Genomic DNA, 21,525 nt, shown 5'->3' with positions numbered 1-21,525 from the left:
CTACCTTACCATGAAATGTCTACATTTACAAGAAACAACACAGATGGAACAGACCATTAATGTCAATACCTAGTCCCATTAAAATGTCAGCAATGTGAGGTCACTGCAAAAACTACATCCATATTAGTAAGATTAATTACCAATAGTCACTACTAATATTAATTACTAATAGTAATTGTTATTATACAAAATAACAAGGAAAAAACAATCAAAAGAGAAAAAACCCAAACCCACCCAGAGGCCAGAACACTAGCACACACCTCCGAACCAAGAACTACAAGGACAAGAGGATGACAAACGTGCCAGGCAATCTAGAACACACGAGACTGTATTAAATGCCCAAGGAAGCAAGGCATGTTGGCACATGCCCTCAGTCAGCATGCAGAGGTGGAGGCAGGTAGAGTCTGTGGGTTCCAGGCCAGCTAGTGCTACACAGTGAGATGCTGTCTAAAAAATACAGAGACACAGAAACAGAAATACAAAGCTGGCCAATACGAACACGGCTAACACTCCTCTTTGTAACACAACTCCCATTGTCTTTGCCCTTAGAAATGAAGTTATATGTCAAAAAATCTAATCATTTCTGAAGATCAAAAGGTAAAATTACCCACATTATCACAAATATTAGAAGTTACTATTTTTTTTTAGATGAAATGCTCAGATTTCAATTATATCTAGTCAAAGCAAACACACGTGAATACTTCAGTTACGTCACAGGCACGGGATGCACTTGGGACCCGAGTCAGCTTTCCGTCCCCCTGCCCCTTTACACTCACCATCCGACATGTCCTTGAGGATCAGATTCTCCAACTCACTCCACTCAGTGTTCAGACGTTTCATTAACTTGAATGCGTTTACAGGATGCCCAACAAACCCCTCTGGGTCTTTTGTTGCTGTACTCGTTAGCCGGTCTAACTTCTCTGCCCATCTACAGATATCAGACAGAAAAGTGTGTACTAAAAGCCAGGCATGGTTGCACATGCTTTTTTTTGTTTTGTTTCTGAAAATAGACTTTTTTTTTCCAAACAATATATTCTGACTATGCTTTCCCTCCCCCCAGCTCCTCCCCACTTCCCCACCCATCCGAGCGTGGCACATGCTTTGAATCCCAGCACTCAGGGGGCAAAGACAAGTAGGTCTCTGTAAAGTCAAGGCTAGCCTGGTCTACATAGTGAGTCCCTCCCCACCCCACAAAAAAGAGTGTAGCAAGGAAAAGAATCAATCAAGTAAAATACTTGGGAAATGAGACTAATTATAAGCTTTTCACTTAAAACCATTGCCTATAACTTCTTTTTAAAGTAAAAATATAAAGACTCTCAAAAACACAACATAAAGAAGAAAAAAAAAACCTAACAATGAATCAAAATACAACTTCTTTGTTTTAGATTGTTTCTCCCAAATGGAATCTCATCTCAGACAATGCTAAAATTTAATCACTGAAAATTTTGATCCCCATAAGCCCTCAAAAGCAAAAATCACTATTATAATAAAATAAAAATAAACTGTCCCTGCCTAAATTCTGCTAAGTATATATTTAAAACAACTTATATTATGCTCTAAAATTTTTTTCTACTTTTTTCTTATTTTTATGTTCTGTATAGCATCTGGTATTTTGCCTGCATCAATGAATGTTTGCCACATGCATGCCTGGTGCCCAAAGAAGCCAGAAGAGGTGTCGGATCCCCTGGAACTCGAGTTACAGACAGTTGTGAGCCACCATGTGAGTACTAGGAATTGAACCTCGGGCCTTTGAAAGCTTAGCTCTTAATTGCTGAGCCATCTCTCTAACACCTTACACATTTCTTTCTTTTTAAGGACTGGATCTCACAATGTTACCATTCAGGCTAACCTTGAATTTCTAGGCTCAAGAATCTCTCTGTTTCATCCCCTTGAGTGGCAACAAGTACTGATGTGTGCCACTGAGCCCAGCCTAAATCATACTAATTATTTTGGCTGCCGTTGCTTTGCTTTTTGAGACAAGGCCTTACTGTATTGTGCCGTCTAGATTGGCCTTCGACTTGTGATCTTCCTGACTCCACTCCCAGTGCTGGAATCACATGTGTGCAACTATGTGCTAATTTACAGCGAATCTTTACACCCTATGTAGAATATGGATTTTAAAACAGAACCACGAGCCATGTGGGTTAGTGCCCAGGGCCAGCCTCGGCTTGGAGCTGGGTTTCTGAAGAAGGGGTGTTTGGGAGCAGCAAAAGAACAAGTCGAAGTCAATCGACAAAGACAATCAAAGTTCAAGTTGACAGCTCTGCAGTCTGCTCGGGATAGCTCTCTGCTTAAGACATCTCTCTCATGCTAGGAAATATTCTAAAAGCTCTCTGGATAGTTCATGTTTTCTGACCAAAGCCAGAAAAGCTTCTAGAAAAAAAGAGCTGTGTTAGGTCTCTAAGTAATTCTTGTGTTTCTGACCAAAGTTTCCTAAATCTCTTTATCTCCTTTCTTTGTATCTTTCTGACAAGCTGGCTTAGTGTACCTGCCTCTGTTCTTTTAGGTACATGAAGCCCCTCATAGAACTCATATCGCATCCTTATATTTTACATAGTTGAGAAATCCTAATTTTTTTTTAACTCATGTTTTTTAAGAGTTCATTTCCACAGCCTTAAGGGCTGCGGGGTCTCAGCATTTTCCATTTTTGCTCAGGAAAACTGTACACACCCTCAACTCCCAGACTTGCACTTTCTTATTTTCATGGAGTCATTAACCTTAGCAGGGAGAGCATTCCCCAAAGGAGGAACATGAAAATATGCACATTATTATACAAACAAGCCTCGTGCCTAGTAACTATCGACACTAGTGGAAGTCTATGCCTTGCTTGCTCTGCTTAAGGGATGGGAACTGTGCTACGCCATTCCTTCTTCGTGGCCATGCAGGACTCAGCAGGACAGTGCATACCTTTAATCCCAGCATGCAACAGGTAGAGCAGGCCAATCTCAGTGTGTTTCAGGCCAGCCAGGGCTACACAGTCAGACTGTCTCAAAACCTAATACATTAACACTAAGGCTTTCATTTAACAAAGTACAAATTCTCAAGTCAGGTTTAACTACAAACCTGAGTCACTAAAACTATCATTCAAGAAAAGCCACATTGTTTTTAAATTAGATATGACTAATCATACTTGTCACTATAAATTTACAGCGGAATCCCTGGAGTTGAACTGGAAAACTGCTCTAGCAGGTGGCTTATTGGAGAGATTATGAAAGATATTAGCAGGCTTCCATGTCCTCATCCATTCATATCCTTCCACACTGTGATAGTTAATCTTCATTGTCAGCATCATTAGATTACAAAGAAGCTCTTTTTTTGTTTTTAAATGATTTATTTAATTTTATGTATATAAGTACACCATTGCTCTCTTCAGACACACCAGAAGAGGGCATCAGACCCCATTGCAGATGGTTGTGAGCCACCATGTGGTTGCTGGGAATTGACATCAGGACTTCTGGAAGAGCAGCCAGTGCTCTTAACCACTGAGCCACCTCTCCAGCCCACAAAGTAGCTCTTAAAGGGTCGGCTTTGGGTGTGTCTGTAACGTGTTTTCAGAGAAGACTGACCCTGAATGTGGGCAGCACCTACACAGGCTTGGGAAGGAGGAAGACTGCCAACCCCTCCATTCTCTACCTCTGCGCCCTAACTGCCATTCGAGCTGCTCAGTTAGAATGAAATGAAACTCGAACATCTGAACTGTGAGACAGTCATTATTTCCTCCAAGAAGTTTTTGTTAAGTTACTTTGCCACAATAATAAAAAAGCTAACTAGGTACTAGGGAGATGGTTCGGGTGGTAAAATGTTTATCACACAAGGATGGACACTGAGTTCAGATCCCCAACACCCCCACCAATAGTAGTGTTTATCTGTGATTCTAGAGCTGGGTGGTAGGAACAAGAAGTTTCCTGAAACTTGGTAGCCGATTAGCCTTGCCAGATTCAGTACCCTGTCTCAAAACAAACAAACAAACAAACAAGAGTACTAGAGAAAGGTATCTGACATTAACCTTTGGCCTCTATGCACATGTACATCTGCAAACATATGCACGTACATATACCTAGGCCACAAGCTGACACACACCAACCCTGACCCAGGATCAGCCCTTGTGTTCCTGTGCTTCCCGCTTTAGACACTTTCCCGCTTCATTTCCTCTCTATGCTTTAGTGAAAGTGTGAAAACATCCAGACGGAGACAGCTGTAGTAAGGAAAACGCACTTACTTTTTGATTTGCTCTAACTTGTCCTCTTCTGCTTTAATATAATCTTTTAGTGATGTCACCAGGTCTTTCTCATTATGGATCAAGTCAGTCATCTGACCTACACAGGAAAAGGAAGGTTATTAAATATTCATCAATATAAATCTCTTAGAATTCATTAGAAAGATTTTATCCTGTAGGAGATTTAACTGGAATGGAACAGGTCTGTCGTAAAGGATCATTTTCCTTCCTTCCTTTCTTCCTTCCTTTTTTTTTTCCCTATCAGATAAACCCAAATAAAATTCTAATGAGTTCTGGTTCTAGTTTTTAGAACTAATAAATTTTGCAAACTTGAAAATATGTTGGAAAATGGTGTTTTCATTTGCAAACTAAATTAATAAACAACAGTACTTTACTAGAATTAATGTTTCTTCTTCTTTGTCTCTGCTTTTATATCTCATCTTTAGTTTTCAAGATAAATTGGGATCAAATTTTTAATCAATTAAAAAAAAATCCACAGCCGTGTGGTGGTGGCGCACACCTTTAATCCCAGCACTTGGGAGGCAGAGGCAGGTGGATTTCTGAGTTCGAGGCCAGCCTGGTCTACAAAGTGAGTTCAAGGACAGCCAGGGCTATACAGAGAAACCCTGTCTCGAAAAAAAAAAATCCACATTTAAAAAAGTTGCAAAAGTTTTAAAAATTATTTTTAAGAAATAAGACGCTGGGCAGTGGTGGCATATGCCTTTAATCCCAGCACTTGGGAGGCAGAGGCAGGTGGATTTCTTAGTTCAAGGCCAGCCTGGTCTACAGAGTGAGTTCCAGGACAGCCAGGGCTATGCAGAAAAACCCTGTCTCAAAAAACCAAAAAAAGAAAAGACGAGACGAGACAAGACAGCTCCCACACCTTACTTGGGCAGCATGCTGGAGATGGCCCTGCAAGCCTAGATGTAGGTAAACAGCCTGAGGACATGAAAGGCAGTTCTAGCATTGGGTGAACAGTCAGAGCAATGCTGGAGAGCTCATCCTGGAGCTGTGGGTGTGGGCGAGCTGGTGGGCAGACCAGCTCAGCTACCATGCAGGCCAAGATCCATGGCCTTTAGTTGATCCACACTAACATCTACCCCATCTATGAACTGCTGGAGCTCGGGAAGGTGTCAGTCCAACAGACCCAAAGCTGCAGGATCTCCATGATCCTGCAACAACAGTCTATCCGAGCGGAGTCCTGGTGAGGACCCAGTGTTACCAGTGCAGCAGAAGCCTTAAGCCAGACCAGTGATAGAGCTGACTGTCCTGGTTCACTCTGCAGACCAAGCTGTCTCTGAACTCACAAAGATCTACCTCCTCTGCCCTAAGCTCTGGGATTAAAAGAGTGCACCAGCACTGCCCAGCTTCAACGAACTATTTGTGTAATACTTTTTAAAATGATGGTGTGGAAAAAATAGCACCTTTACAATGAAGTAAAATCATATTTGAAAGTAATGTACAGAGCAACTATATATCTATGCATTAAAATGGTATGTATATGCATTAATTATATGTAGAGATTAATCGCTAACTTTCTTTTTTGTTTTGTTTTGTTTAAAACAGGGTCTGACTATGTAGACTTGGCTGGCCTGGACCTCAGTATAAGACCATGCTTGACTTCAAACTCATACCGCTCTGTCTACCTTTGCCTCCAGTCCTGGGATTAAAGTCATACATAGTTGGGTGCTGCCATACCCCAACTATCACTAACTTTTTTGGTATGCTTTTCAAAAATTTTCTAAGTTTCTAAGCATAATACATATCACTTTTGTAATCAGGAAAAATTAATTTAAAGAAAACCAAGGCAGAGAGTGTATAACTACTGCCCACACTGCACTCCTGTAGAGATCTCAGTAAACTATTTCTTTTTTAAAGAACAAAGAAAGGCAGACATCGAGGAATTTATTTTTTAAAGATTTATTTATTTATTATATGTAAGCACACTGTAGCTGCTTTCAGACAGACACCCCAGAAAAGGGCATCAGATCTCATTACGGATGGTTGTGAACCACCGTGTAGTTGCTGGGATTTGAACTCAGGACCTTCGGAAGAGCAGTTAGTGCTCTTAACTGCTGAGCTATCTCTCCAGCCCCCCATTAAGGAATTTTTTAAATGGCCCTTTTAAATAGGCAAGGAGTAAACCAAGGCTAATCTTCAGGAATATAGTGCATTTGTTTTCATCAATTTAAAAATATTAAAGCATGTAAATTTTAAAATGTTAAAACCTAAGACTTACCAATTGACGTAAAAAACCCTGGATGGGCTAAAGACTGAGGAAGTAGAATCGCCATCATTAAAACAACCCAGATCATCTTGGGGAACTTCACAGGTTCACACACCTATAAGAACAGCAATAATTAGTTTCCAGGCTGCCCCTAGAATTGATGTTAATTTTTACAAATCAATTTAACAACTAATTCATAACTTTAATAAATTTAGGTGCTCCATACTATAGAAAAACTTCAACCCACTTGTTTTCCCGTTATCACAAGCAGAGCAACTAAACAGTTGTGGCTTTTTAAAAATAATTCCTTTTTATTATTCTTAATTTTGTGTGTGTGTGTGTGTGTGTGTGTGTGTGTGTGTGTGTGCAGTGATGAACACATGAGTGTGGGTGTCCTCAGAGGGCAGAGGCATCAGATGTCCTACAGCAGGAATTATAGGCAGTTGAGAGCCACTAGATCCAGTGCTGAGAATAGAACTCAGGTCCTCTGGAACACAGAAGGTGTTAACAGCTGAGCCGTCTCTCAAGTCCCAGATGAGGCTTTTTCTGTAGTATGAAAATGTTGTCCCTTTGTCTAGCTCTAAAACATGAATGTCTCACAGAATATACTTTAGAGATCACCAATACACTTTAAAGATGTTAGAAATGATTTAAAAGAAAAAAAAAATCAGAGTTCTTTAATCCTTAAAATTTCTAACTTAACCCATCTTTCCCAAGTATGGTTCTAAACTTGAAAGTTTGAAGTTGTGGAGGTGATAAAAATGGAAGGTAACTGACTATTTCATAACTGTGAAAGTGCTGAATCATGAATGATGAAAGAGATGGGACTGGATTAGTATATTAATTAACCATGAATGAAGCTATGCTCTTTTTTGTTTGAGACAGGATCACATGTATCCAGACTGGCCTTGAATTTACTATCTAGCCAAGGATAACTGTGAATTCCGATCCGACTGATAACTGGGATTTCAGGGATGTGCCACCATGCCCTGTTTAGGTGGAGCTGGAGATGAAACCCAGAGCATAAGCCAGTCCTGTACCAACTCAGCTACACTCGCACCTCTAATGCTACTTAAGTTGTGGAGAATACCAAAAGAGCTTTGTACATTTAAACTAGTAATTTCTCTTAAAGATATAGCTTTGAGGGCTAGCTTTAGAGGAGAAAGGTTTTGCTATTATTTTGCTTTGTTGTTGTTGATGTTAGGAAGGGGTAAGGGAACACTTTTTCTCTTACTTCTGTGTTCTATGCTGAAAAATAACAAATAAAGCCACCCAAGCCTTGTACACAGCCGTGACCCTCCCCCTCCCCCCACGTTCAACCTGGCAGCAAAGCTCTTCTTGATAACTTTTGTTTTCTTTTTTCATTCTTATGTGTGAGCTGCATATGCTGAGGTTGGTGTCCGAATCTCCCTAATCACTCATCTACATTACTGAGAGGCAGGTTCTCTCAGCCAAACCCAGAGCTCACTCATGTGGCTAGGAGTCCCTGCAGCCAGCCTGTCATACCCACTTGGCATAATACCTGCACTCTGGGGGACTGAACTCTGGTCTTCACAGTCTGCTAACCACAGAGCCTCTCACCACCCCTGCCTCCTGTTTCCTCTGCCCCAGTAGTCTTTTCCAGTGAGGACTGCTCATCATAATGAGGGTACTGAGAACCCACTGAAAGGCTCCGCCTTGCTTTACATACTAACTGACTCTTCCTCCTCCCCTACCAAACACACAAGCTTTCTCATTGCTTTAAAACAGAGTGAGTTACTACCACAGGTTGGCTTGTCTCAGAAGCAGGTTACTATCTGTTAGGTTGACTTGCCAGCCTGTTTTGTAGACACTTCTCTAATCTTTCTAAGCTGTCTAAACTAACAGGCTTCAACAGAGGCCGACTGAAATCCACAAAAGTTGAAAAGAACCTTCATCTTCTCCTTAAGTTGAATCGCAATGAAAAAGTTCACCACAATAAAATGGCATTTTGGAAGAACTCCTATATCTCCTCTCTCCAATTTGCTACAAACTTCCAGATACTTCCAGAACCACACAGTAGTGAAACACAGTTTTTTTGGCTGCCTTACAGTGATCTGGGGAAAGCTTCTAGAATGTAGCAGATGCAGGCACTTCCTCTCTTGAGCTCCTGCCAAAGCACAAAGCTTTTTCAAAACACCAGGCTGTCTGAAGAGTCTAGAATTCTCTCAGTGTTTAATCAGATTTCTGCCATAATTTTCTTGGTGAGTAAATGCTATTTCCAGAAAAAAAAAATTATACATGCCTTCAATATATTAATACAAGGCTAGTTACAAGAATTAGATAATTTTTTAACTTTGATGATAAAGTTTAGATCTGTCAGGTAAGAACATTTTTATTACTAAAATATATTGTTATTAGAGATTCTTTGTTACCTGCTGTTTTCTTTAAACCTCACAATAAACCAAGAATCATTAGCTTACAGAAATAACTAAAAAGCAGCTCTAAAGTGGTATTTTTCTTCCAGTAACTGATTCTTTTTAAAACTTTTTGCATGGTTCTGATCTACCATGATGTTGGGAATCAAGCCCAAGTCCCCTGTAAGAGCAATAAGTGTGCTAAGCTGCTGAGCCATCTCTCCAGCCCACCCATCCCCGTTTTATTTTATGTATATGGATCCTTTGCCTGTTTGTCTGTGTGCCACCTGTGTGCAGTGTGTGCAGAGGTCAGAAGAGGACATCAGATTACCTGAAACTAGAATTTATAGCCGGAACTCAAAACCCAGTGCCTCTGGAAGAATAGCAGTGCTATTTAATAACTTCCGAGCTATCTCTCCAGCCCTGAAAACTATACTTTAAAGCCTATATAAAGCCTCAAAGCTCTATTAATGTGAATATGTCTGCTTCTTCAAAATAAATTTTACAAAGATCTAATAGCCTTGGCCAAGAGTGTAACAAAATAAGTTGCAAAGTTTCTCCATAACCAAAACAGTGTAACAAAACAAAACAAAACAAGCTGGGAATGCATAAGCTTAAAAATAAGAATACAGGTGGCCATACGATGGCTCGGTGGGTAAAGCCACTGGCCAACAAACCTAATGAGGTGAGTTTAACCCTCAGATCCTCTGGCCTCTGCAGGCACCTGTGCACATACATGCACACACGCGGGAATACACATGGGAACACACACACACACTCTCTCTCTCTGTCTGTCTCTCTCTCTCACACACACAGACACACCCACACACACCCACACACACACACACACCCACACTTTAGTGTGTGCAGTACACGAAAACCATTTAAACTTGCACGTTTGTAATCCAGGCATGTAGGAAGCTGAGACAGAAGAATCAGCAGTTCAAACCCAGCTTGGGTCACAAATAGTGAGAAAGTGTCTCTAGCAAAACAAAAGGGAAAAAATTAGTAATGTAACATAGTTTTAACAGCGTGAGAAAATATGCAGAAAATTCATTCATAAAGATATAGGAATAAGCTTTCTCTCACACTTCTGCTTTTTGAGTTATTGTATGTACAAATGACATGATGTACACGTGTGGAGGTCAGAGGGCAACTGTACAATCACTTCTCTCTTTCAACCTTTGCATGTACCCTGGGGCGCAAACACAGGGCCTCAGGGCTGGGTGGCAAGGCCACCACACACAAAGCCATCTTGTCATCTCCTATCTATGTGTTTTCTGGATGTTTCATGTCTGCCGTATCAGAACCATCTAAAGGTCTGGAATAAACAGGCAATTTGTACACATTTCATGAGCTGCTGATGTTGCTGGTCTGGATACAGAAAAACATTGAAATCACAAAAACAGAACTCTCTTTAAAATGGGCTTTTCTCTTCAATTTTTCTTCTGGAAAAACAGAATCACGCAACTGAATGGTTCCTCTAATCTGTTTTAATACTATGTCTCATTTAGCCACACTCACTGAACAACCTAAGTGGCATGTTAATAGGGAGACATAGCTTTATCAATCACTTGTTTTAACACAATGGTTTTCTTAATTATAATGCCCTACTTCCATTTATCTCTCCCTCTTCGAAGTCTACAAAGCAAATACTATAGAGTAGTTACGAGTCAAGCTTCAAAGAAAATACAGCATCAAAGAAAAGCCACACATAAATGTCTTCTGCTCCAAAGTCTCCAAGAATGGAATGGAATCACTAAAAATTAATAAATTAATCATTTATTTATTTGGGTTTTTGGAGTAGAGTTCAAGCTGGCCTTGAATTCCCAGAGATACTGAATGTAATCTCTTAAAAGAAAAAAAAAAATCAAGTCTTAGGATCCCTGAGAGACTTGCAGAGCTAGGGGAAGAGATGAGGGAGGGAAGAAGAAACAGAAAAGGAAGACCAAGAAGACTCACCGATGCCAAGATAAACTTGGTGCTGTAGCAATAGGAATGATTATTAAAAATAATTTGAGGGGGCTGGAGAAATGGCTCAGAAGTTAAGAGACTTGACTGCTCTTCCGGAGGTTCTGAGTTTAATTCCCAGCAACCACATGGTGCCTCACAACCATCTGTAATGGGATCTGATGCCCTCTTCTGGTGTGTCTTAAGACAGCTACAGTGCACTCATATACATAAAGTAAATAAATAAACCTTTAAAAAAAGTAAATAATTTGAGCCTGGTATGGCAGTGCAGACCTATAATCCCAGCACTTACGAGGCTGAAGCAGAAAAACTGTAAATCTGAGACCATCATGAGTCACCATAACGTAAGTTCCAGGCCAGCCTAAGCTACACAGCAAAACTGCACATCAAAAAGGACAAGGATCTGATTATTCTTTACAGTAGATTTGTAAATTATACAACCCTGTAACATACATGTATATATATAATAGGCTAGTGTGAATAGGGACAACCTTCCTGAAAGACGAATTCTCAGGTAGGCCCAAGAAACAAACAAACACAAACAAACTTCAACACAAACAAACTTCTGTCCTGCTTCCAGGAAAGTGCAGCCCCCCCCTCCCCACTCCACAGGGCCACCAAACCTAGGAACAGATTTTGAAAGCGTTTTACTACTACACTATAAACATTTACTGTATTATCAGCATTCGTTGAAGTCCAAGTCCAAGCTACTTAATGGATGACTAGCACAGGGCATCTGGCAGAAACTGTATCACCCTTTCAGCCTTATACTTTTCTTCTAAAAAAGTTGCAACATTTTAAGAAAACTCCTCCTACCCAGACACATCATCCAAATCTTAACAGAGATGAAAGAATGCTTGATATTCTAATCTAAACTTTGCCTGACATTAAAATTTTCCACAAGGTTCCTTTTACGTCTGTCCATGCCTCCCGGTCTTGCTTGAAACCTTCTAGAAAGCTCTGGCAGATCTCACCCTAACTGCTGCTTTGTGTTCACCTTTAGTCTTGTGAGTTTTCACAATCAGCACACTGGTTCCTAGTGAAGGCCACCACAATGTGCTGCGGAACTGGACTTGGCACGCTTTTCAATCAAAATAGGACATGTTTTCCAAAACAACTAAGCAATTACTGAAGGAACAGTTAAATTGCTCATTTTCCCTGTAATCCTTCATCAAATCATTGTCTTCACTTTATTCCATCAAGTTTCATCATGTTTCTGATTGTCATAGTCAGGGTTTCTATTCCTGTACAAACATTATGACCAAGAAGCAAGTTGGGGAGGAAAGGGTTTATTCAGCTTACCTCACCAAGGAGGTCAGGACTGGAACTCAAACAGGTCAGGAAGCAGGAGCTGATGCAGAAGCCATGGAGGGATGTTCTTTACTGGCTTGCTTCCCCTGGCTTGCTCAGCCTGCTCTCTTATAGAACCAAGACTACCAGCCCAGAGATGGTCCCACCCACAAGGGGCCTTTCCCCCTTGATCACTAATTGTGAAAATGCCTTACAGCTGGATCTCATGGAGGCATTTCCTCAACTGAAGCTCCTTTCTCTGTGATAACTCCAGCTGTGTCAAGTTGACAGAAAACTAGCCAGTACACTGATGGACAATTTTTTCAAACTATAACCAAATTTTTAATAGCAAAATTAAGAATCGCTATTAAATGGTGTTGTTCTTTATTTTTGAACTGCACATTTTATTTTAGAGACTGAGTCTTTCTATGTAGCCCTGCTTGTCCTGGAACTCTCTATGTAGACCAGGCTGGCCTCAAACCCAGAGATCCACCTGTGTCTGTCACATCTGGCTGAGACTGCCTTCTTTAAACTATGTAACAGACTTCTTAATTGTTTCAAGCACCTTAGATATATGCAGACATCTCCTAATCATGTGTGCTGCCACAAACCTACAATTCAAGCAGTCAAGAGACTAAAACATTAAGATTGTGAGTTCTAAGCCAGCCCAAGATAAATCTACCTATATCTACACACACACACACACACACACAATCTTGTCTCAATACATGTTGAAAAAAAATTCTTATTTCCCAGGACAGAGAGCCTAAAAATGTCACTTTGATATTAGAAGCATTCTAAATTAATAAGACTTATTAACAATGTCTAGTTTATTTGGTGGCCACTTTAGTAAGAAGGGGGACAAGCAAGGAGTTAAAACATGAGGCTAAAAGTAACCAGCACCAAATAATTTTTAAACCAGTCCTTTGGGGGCTGGATAGAGAATCCAGCAGATAAGAGCACTAGCTCCTCCTCTAGAGAACCGGGATTGGACTCCTAGACCCAAACGACCACTTGACACCATCTGTAACGCCAGTTCCAGGGGATCCAACACCCTCTCCTTGCCTTCTCAGACATCATACATACGGTACACAGACGTACAATCAGGCAAGACCAGACACATGTGATATGAGGGACATGGGGAAAAAAATCCAAGGACTTCGAGAAGTAGAAAAGTGGCCTGAAGATTCTGAGTTTGAGGTCAGCCTAGGCTCTAGATTAAGAGATTCTGTAGCAAGCAAAACAAACAAAAAAAACCAAACAGAAACTAACAACAAATCAACTCTACAGTTCTTTCCCACTCCATGTCAATACAAGCGTACAGCAGGTGGGCTACCTCTGAAGAGAAGGGCATTGTCTGTAAAATAGAATCATCTGAGGACTAAAGAGGTGAGCTCATGTGAAGCTCTGGGCAGCTGGTGTCACAACTGCTGACTCTTATCACTGTATTTGGGACCAACTTTGCTTTTTAAGGGGTGCAAATAATTCAGAGAACAAGTCATGATCAAGCTTGAGAAATTATTCAGACGATAAAGTCAGGTACTGAGGTAAAGAATCTTACAAAAATTATAACCAGAAAACCAAAAAGATTAGCATCAACAACATTTATTAAAAGTTATTCCCTCTCCAGAGACCTTATAAAAGCTTCCAATGAGCTGTTTATAGAGTCCATTTCTGTAATTATGATGGCTATACATTAAAATATTCACTACTGCTGGGCAGTGGTGGCACACACCTTTAATCCCAGGACAGGGTAGGCAAAGTCAGGCAAGTCGCTTAAGTTTGAGGTCAACCAAAACCCAAAACTTGTCCTCTAGGGTTTGGGGACATATTGGCAAAACACACACAAATTATAGTTAAAAATTTTAAAAACTTCAAGCCGGGCGTGGTGGCGCATGCCTTTAATTCCAGCACTCGGGAGGCAGAGGCAGGCGGATTTCTGAGTTCGAGGCCAGCCTGGTCTACAAAGTGAGTGCCAGGACAGCCAGGGCTACACAGAGAAACCCTGTCTCGAAAAAAAAAAAAAAAAAAAACCAAACAAACAAAACAAACAAACAAAAAAAATTTTTAAACTTCAATGTCACTCTCTTTATGTGACCTTCCACATGCACGCTATGGCACATGCACACATTATGACATAAATGTACACATACCCCCCCACAGTAAATGTAGTGATATTTTTCTCAAGTTTTTAATGTCACTGTAGTGTCATGATGAATCACGATGTTCTAAGCACAAGTGTAGCGATGCTGGAAACTCAGACATACAAAGAGAAGCCATAAAGTACTTCCCTGTAAGAAAACAGCCATAACGTTCAATAAGATATTTTGAGAGATAATAAACACAGCTTTTATTATATGATACACTATCATTTTTCTATTTAGTTATTGATATTCATCTTTTATTGTGCCTAAATCACAAACTAAGCTTTCCTTTAGTTTGTGTGTTTTATCAAAATACACAGTCTATCGCTTGAGGTTTCTGATACCCACTGGGAATCTTTGAAGGCACCTCCTGTGGACAACAGGGGACAACTACATATCGTTCTTCTAGTTGATGCATCCATCATACAGTACTTAATAAAGCTTTCCCCCCTCCTTTAAAAGATTGGTGTATTTTTATTCCATGTGCAGGAGTGTTTTGTTGGTGTATAATATGCATGGAGTACCCTCAGAGGTTAGGCAAGGGCCCTGGATCCACAGATGGTTTTGAGAGTGTGTGTGGTGCTGTGAGCCAAACCTGGGTCCTCTGACAGAGCAGCCAGTGCACCCAACAGTTAAGCAACTCTTCAGTCCCAGGCTCAAGGCTTTTTTTTTTTTTTTTAATGACATTATTTATCAACTGTTTATTTTAGGTTCTTTGTGATAGTCCAAAAGAAAAAATATTGACTCCATGCTGAAATATCTAGAAAGGGGTTTAATACACTCTGCATACCTGAGAGACAAATTGCTGTTATATACTTTATATTGCTCAAATATCATTCCCAATACAAAAGATTATGTATTCTCTTATCTCTGGCCACAACCAATTCCATTAGAAAGCAGGCAAGTTAGTAGAGAGCAGAAACACTTTCTATCCTCTTAATAAACAGGTTAGCTGGGGCAGTGATGGCGTACGCCGTAAGCCTTTAATCCCAGCACTTGGGAGGCAGAGGCAGGTGGATTTCTGAGTTCAAGGCCAGCCTGGTCTACAAAGTGAGTTCCAGGACAGCCAGAGCTATACAGAGAAATCCTGTCTCAAAAACAAACAAAAACCAAACAAACAAACAGGTTACAGCCTGAAAGTCATCTTCAAGGTACACTTCACCAAACTTCCACCTCTCCCAAGGCCGTCCTACGGAAAGTGCCTCTGGGTGTTCTGTTTCATTTGAAGTATGCTCTCACTACATAGCCCAGACTGGCCTTAAACTTGCGCTCCCCCTGCCCATCTCTGGAGTGCTGGGTTAGCTATCTTAAATCCCTTTTCCTTAGGCCTGACTCTTCTCCTTCTAGCTTTCAGTTTCCTCTTTCCTAACGCCAGTTCTCAAGAGGAGAAAGAGACACACCACATGTTCTTAAGATCACATGCTCTAGGGCTGGAGAGGTGGCTCAGCATCTCTTGTTGCTCCTACAGTAGACCAGAGTTTGATTCCCAGTACTCATATGGTAGCTAACAACCCTCGGCAAATCCCATTCTCAAGGCTTCTGACCTCCCTTTTCTGTCCTCTGCAGAGGACAGATGCAGGCAAAACGCCCATACACATCCAATAAAAATAATAAAACTTTTAAGAATATTATATATAGGAGAGCAAAAAATAATGAACTCAGTTGCAGAAAAGATGTGAATGATTTCAAATATGTAGTTCCATTCAGAACTTACTCAACCTTAAAATGGAGTAAATTACCCGCATCATGTTGGCAGCTGATGGCCCTTTCATGTCCTACTTGTAAGACTTCCAAATCCATAAACCAACAAAGTTCTTTTCTTTACCTACTATCTACCCTTGTGTGTGTTGTTATAACAATAGAAAAATAACCAATACCAGGTTGGGCATGATGGCATATGTCTTTAATCCTAGCATTTGGGAGGCAGACACAGACAGATCTTTCTAAGTTTGAGGGAAGTTCCCGGTCAACCAGGGCTACTCTCCCCTTGCGTTTTAAATATTTTAATTCCTTTACATTTTAATTATTGCTTCAGTCTCATTGTTTTTTTTCCTCTTCACTAACCCCAATACCTGCTTTAAATCCTCTTCCCTGGTGTTCTATGTTGTCATAGAATTCTCCCAGCTGTGATTTTCTTCCTTCCGTACATTTGAATGTTTTTCATTCTTAAAATTGCTATCATTCATTCTTTTGTCACCTTTGATGAAATCCACTAAAGTTTGCGTCCTTTGAAACTGAGCTAATAATATTGAGCGGAATTTTGTCCGCTGTGTTTTTCAGTGACTAGGCAGACATGGGTAGGCTGACATTTCAGTTCTTTTCAGTGAGAAATCCACCCCCCAGTAACTAATTAAATATAGCTATGAAAAGAAAGCCAATTAAAGTTAACTGCAACCATCCAAGAAAATGAAACTACCACTGAATTACAGTCTTCCCTTCAGACTATTTATAACAACAGCTCAAATATACAATAACAGACGTATCATACTGATTTAGTATTACTGAGAAAACTAAACCACCAAAACACAAACACATTGATAAAAACAGGAAGCAGAAAAAAATCTAAGGCAGGATTCATTCTGCTGACAGTTATGTAAGAAGCATGAATCTTTGTACTGTATTTTTAGCCAACACCCAGCCAAATATACTAAGAGCCCTCCTGAACATCTAAAGGAAAAGGGATGTATTGAATCTGCTTCGACATTTCTGTGGCCCCTTAAGTGAGAACTGTTTTTAACTCCTTACGTTTGCGCTCAGGTATAATGTCACTTTGGCTAAAGGAAAACTAATGACAGAATAGCTTCAAGTCTTACAAAAATGTATATAAAAATTATATAAAAACATTTCACTGAATATAAACACTGATTTCACATATATAGACACCGAGTTTATTTGGCTTCTCCTATGTTCATACAATTATACAACGTTCTGCAGAATGATTTAATTGTAAGATGTTAGACCTCACCACAAGGCAGACAGACAATATTAACATTAAGGACCATTCCATTCATTTTGCTTCTCTGCATGCTTTTTCACCTTCAGAGCGTTACAATGTTGGGGGAGAGGAGGGACAAGATCTAATATGATATATTGTAACTGACTCACAATACAGTAGTTCAGCAAATCCTAAGAACCTATTTTGTTAGAACCGCTTTCAGCAATAGCTTACTAGGGCCACTCTCATACTTGAATGAAATTGATACATATGCTCACTTCAGCTTTCTGAAATAGCCAAGAAAGTCTGTCTCAAGAAGCCTACATAGCCTTAAATTTTTTAGGGATTCTTATAACAGAGCTCATGAGTGAGGGCATAAACTATACAGAAATATTTGTATTTTCTGATTTAGACCCCCACTTTGCTGTAGACATTCAAGAGATTTCATAGCTTCAAAAATAGACTGAAAAACACTCTGGATCTCACAAATTTATCTAAAAACAATAATTATACCCAGGTTAGTCATTTATTAAAAACAAAGCATTCCTCCCACAGAAATTAAGGCTCATAAGGTTTATAGCTGTCTCCATTCTCTCTATATCCCTAGCATCAAAGCAAATGCTTGAAATTAACTGCTCCATGAAAACCACAGCTTGTCAGTCCATAACTCACTCTGTAGTAACAGAAAATTAGTGTCTCCTCACCAAAGCTACAGCTCTCCTACAACAATGGTGATACACAGGAGAACTAAAGCTTTGCTTTCTTTCCTCTTCCTCCTCCTCCTCTCCCCCTTCTCTTCTCCTCCTCTTCATCTTCTTCCTCCTCTTCCTCCTCTTCTTCCACCTCCTCCTTGGTTTTTTATTTTGTTTTTGTTGTTTTTGGTTTTTTGAGATTGAGTTCTCTATGTAGCCCTGACTATGCTGAACTCACTCTGTAGACCAGGCTGGCCTCGAACTCACAGAGATCCAATTGCCTTTGCCTCCCAAGTCCCAGGATTAAAGACATGTATGACCACCACTGGCTATAAAGGTTTTTCAATTTTTTTTTCAATATTTATTCTTTACAATTACAAGTTGTATCTGGTTTTCACCTATTTTACTAGCTGAGTTACAAAGTGACAAAATGCCCAAGCCTTTTATCAAAGTCTCAGCTTAATTTCAAAGTAAAAAAAATTCAGTATAACAATGGAAATAGCTTCATCCACCTAAAAGAGAAACAGTAGACCTTTTCTTAGTCTGTAAATCCAAAAAGCATCTGCCCTCAGGAAAAAATTAGACACAATATTGCAAAATCAAACTGTCATGACCTTTTAAAGTAAGGAACAAAAATCTATGCTTCCTACAAAAGGAAAAGATAAAGCTTCTAATTCATATTTAAGGTTCTGAAATGACACTGACGGTCTAAAGTTAAAGAAAATCAGTGGCTGAAGAAAAAAAAGAAAGAAATCACGACTATTCCTATTTCAAATCAAGATAAAAATATTCAGAGCGTGTTCACTTTCAGCTTCTACTTCCTGCTTAAAAATCTCTTTTCTCCCTAGAAATAATCAAAATAACCCTTTTGTGTCTTTTTAAAGTTTAATTTCCAATGTTCCTGCTACGCAGGAGTAATTTTTTTATGCGATTATTTTAGGAAAAGACTAAGTTCCATTCATAAGCTTCATCTAAACCTGAGAAGGGAAACGAGGTTTTTTTTTTCCCCCTCAACCTTAAAAAAAAAAAAGTTGATGAAAGAACAGCGTTGCCACGTCTCCCCCCTCCCCCACTCACGTAGTGGCTATTCCATCCCTCCAGAGTGCATTCCAAGGAAAAAGTCCAAGAGCCATGGCTCTCGAGTTAAGTCGAACCTGGCAGGTTCCTTTTAATTAAAAAAAAAAAAAAAATCATTTCCTAAAAGAGAACCCAGGAGCTTGTCTATCCCTTTCTGTGGAGGCTCTTCCCTATAAACCACGGTGCAATACCCCAAGAGTCCTCATTTTGGATGGTCAGCTGAAGATGTTAAGTCCGAAAGCCTGCCTTTGTACCAAATTCCCACTCTCTAGGAGAAACAACCTCGTATTTAACCGTACCATCCTTCCCCACACTGAACATCCATCTGGGGTCAATCACAAAATTCAGTTTAAAAGTCTCACACAACCATAGAAGGTTTGGCCAAAATGGACTGACTTGTTGACCCTGCAAGAGGAGGGGAGCGTGAAAGACGAAAAGGGAAAGGGGATCATCAGGGTGAGCTGAACCAGAGGAGGTGGGCAAGATTGGAAACCAGGAGGAAAGAAGGAGCAGAGGGAGAGAGAAATACAGAGACAGACGCGTGTGTCCTTAAGTGATTCACTGGGATGAAGAGGAAGGAAGAAGCCAGCTTCCCCAACTGTGAATGACAGCAACTTCTCAGCTAAACTCGGCGCCCCGGGCTATGTCTACTTGCTGAGACAACGCCGAGAAGCGCAACAGACAAGTTCAGTCCTAACTTCTGAGTAGGTCCCACTTCCCAGCTTTACTTTCCAAAAGTGAAAAGGAAAAAGAGAAGAAGAGCGATCGAAACGGAGAGACTCAGCCCCCGGCTGCAAGCGCTGCCTGCTTTCTCCACTGCCACATGCTAACCATCTGCGGCTCGGGCGGCCCAGACCCCCGCCCGTCCGCCCTCGCCTTCCCCCGGCTTAGTGGGGCGGACGAGGTACCGCTGCACAAGTCATCAGGGAGGCTGGCTGCCCGGGATGGAACATTCAAGAAGGTCCTAGTGCTGGGGCGGGGCGCAAGCCGCTGCTGCCGCTCCGGCCAGAGGCAGGACGGGGGTGGGGGGACGGCGAGGGAAGCTGGGAGAGCGCCGGGGCGGCCTGACTTCGGGGGTGCGGGGCCGGGTCCTCTCGGGGAGACCCGGGGGCGGCTGTGAGAAGGGCTGAGCCCCACTCCAGAGCGAAGGGACCCCGGCTGCCCGCGGGGACCCCGCATCCGTCTCCAAGATCGGAGGAGCGCCTCACCTGGATAGCGGGCCGGGAGGAAGGCGACAGCTCGGCTCGGGTCAGTCCTGTCGCCTGCAGTCCCCGCTAGCTAGCTCCCTGCCGCCCTCAGCCTGCTGGCAGTGCGACTGGGCAGTAGAGGGAGCCAGGCGTCCCTTTTATATTCCCCTGCCGCGCCGGCGCGCCGGAGAGGGGGCGGCCGCAGCCCTCGCTACGTGCGCTCTGTCACACCAGCTCCCGCGCCACTGCGCAGGCGCTTGCGGCGAGCCTCCCACCCACCCGGGAGTCGCCCAGGCCCGGGGTGTTCCAAGCCTAGGCTGGCCCACGCGAGGACGCAGTGCGCCTGCGCAGAGCTCCTGCCACGCCACCGTTCCCGTGGTTACCATGGGGCTTCCACCACCACCCCCGCCCGGGTTCCTGTAGGATTTAGCGCCTTCATTTCAGGGTCAGCGGCGGGTCTCAGAGCCATCGAAGCCATCAGGAAGGACAGTTGTGCAAAATTAGGAGAAGTTTATAAGAATTTAGGAAATAAAGTGGAGGTGTGGAGTGGGAAACAAGACGGTGTATCCGGGGTGACTGTCGGGGCTGGCTTGGCCCACAGGGGTTTTTGCTTTAATAAGCGTCTTTTTTACACTTTTGAACACGAGGATTTCGCTTAATCTCCCACCCGCATACTTTATGGGTGAATAATAGATGACAATTGAGTGTCATCTGAGGTTAAATCCTAACCCACTCTGTATAAAGTTAGATTTTAACTTCCCTGTATCTTGGGTGCTACATCTGCAAAGAAGGAATACAATATTATCTGTTCCCTAGGCCCTAGGCTTGCTGTGAGAAACAATGAGACAATGAATGAAAAAGCACTTACTTAGCACATGCCTAGGATTCAGGAAGAGCATGGAAACATATAATGGGGCTGGGGAGGGGGTGTACCAGGATGTTGGGTTTTGAGCATTTACCTAACATGGAAAAAAAAGGCCTTAGACTTTATTACCTAGCCTCAAACAAACCAGCACAGAAACAAGCATCAACAACAGTAAGTCTGGAGATGTGGCACACACAGCTAAGATTTCAGTTCCCAGCACCGTGCTGGGTGGTGGCTCACAACATCCTGAAACCCCAGGTCGGGCAGATCAACAACTCTGGGCTTCCAAGAACACCGGTATTTAACCACACAAGACACATACGTATAGTTAAAATGAATAAAATTAAATCTTTAAAAAAATACTACTGAGCACACTATATAAGGCACGAACTGTGTTTGAGTTTAGTCTTGATCTAAAAGAAGAGAACCTTAGTTACTGGCAATAAGGACAATGCCAGAGATAATTTACTTCCTGTCAGGGAAAGAAAGACTTTTCTAACATTTGTTACTCGTTTAAAACTGTAAAGTTTTCCTTGCTTGCTAAAG

At 41.5% G+C, this 21,525-nt stretch overlaps 1 protein-coding gene across 9 annotated transcripts in view; it reads right to left on the bottom strand.

Annotated features, from left to right (window-relative positions):
• P4ha1 (procollagen-proline, 2-oxoglutarate 4-dioxygenase (proline 4-hydroxylase), alpha 1 polypeptide) overlaps window positions 1–20,415 on the bottom strand; it is a 50,108-nt gene extending 29,693 nt beyond the window's left edge. For 4 of the 9 annotated variants that reach the window (XR_003948602.1, XR_003948603.1, XR_380369.4 and 1 more), the window contains exons 1-4: window positions 20,136–20,415; window positions 6,456–6,558; window positions 4,220–4,316; window positions 777–928 (exon numbers count right to left, since the gene is read on the bottom strand). Coding sequence is in view for 3 of the 9 variants with exons in the window: in NM_011030.2 (NP_035160.1) it covers window positions 777–928; window positions 4,220–4,316; window positions 6,456–6,531 (325 nt within the window). In the remaining 6 variants the exon portion in view is untranslated. The remainder of the gene's footprint in view (window positions 1–776; window positions 929–4,219; window positions 4,317–6,455; window positions 6,559–20,135) is intronic. The other 5 variants (NM_011030.2, NM_001316371.1, NM_001316370.1 and 2 more) reach the window with 2 other exon arrangements.
• Window positions 20,416–21,525: the final 1,110 nt, after the last annotated feature.

Source organism: Mus musculus, chromosome 10 (genome assembly GCF_000001635.26).
Source record: "Mus musculus strain C57BL/6J chromosome 10, GRCm38.p6 C57BL/6J".
Taxonomy (NCBI): Eukaryota; Metazoa; Chordata; class Mammalia; order Rodentia; family Muridae; genus Mus; species Mus musculus.
Note: the sequence above shows the minus strand (reverse complement) of the source record. Positions and strands in the feature narration are given on the sequence as shown.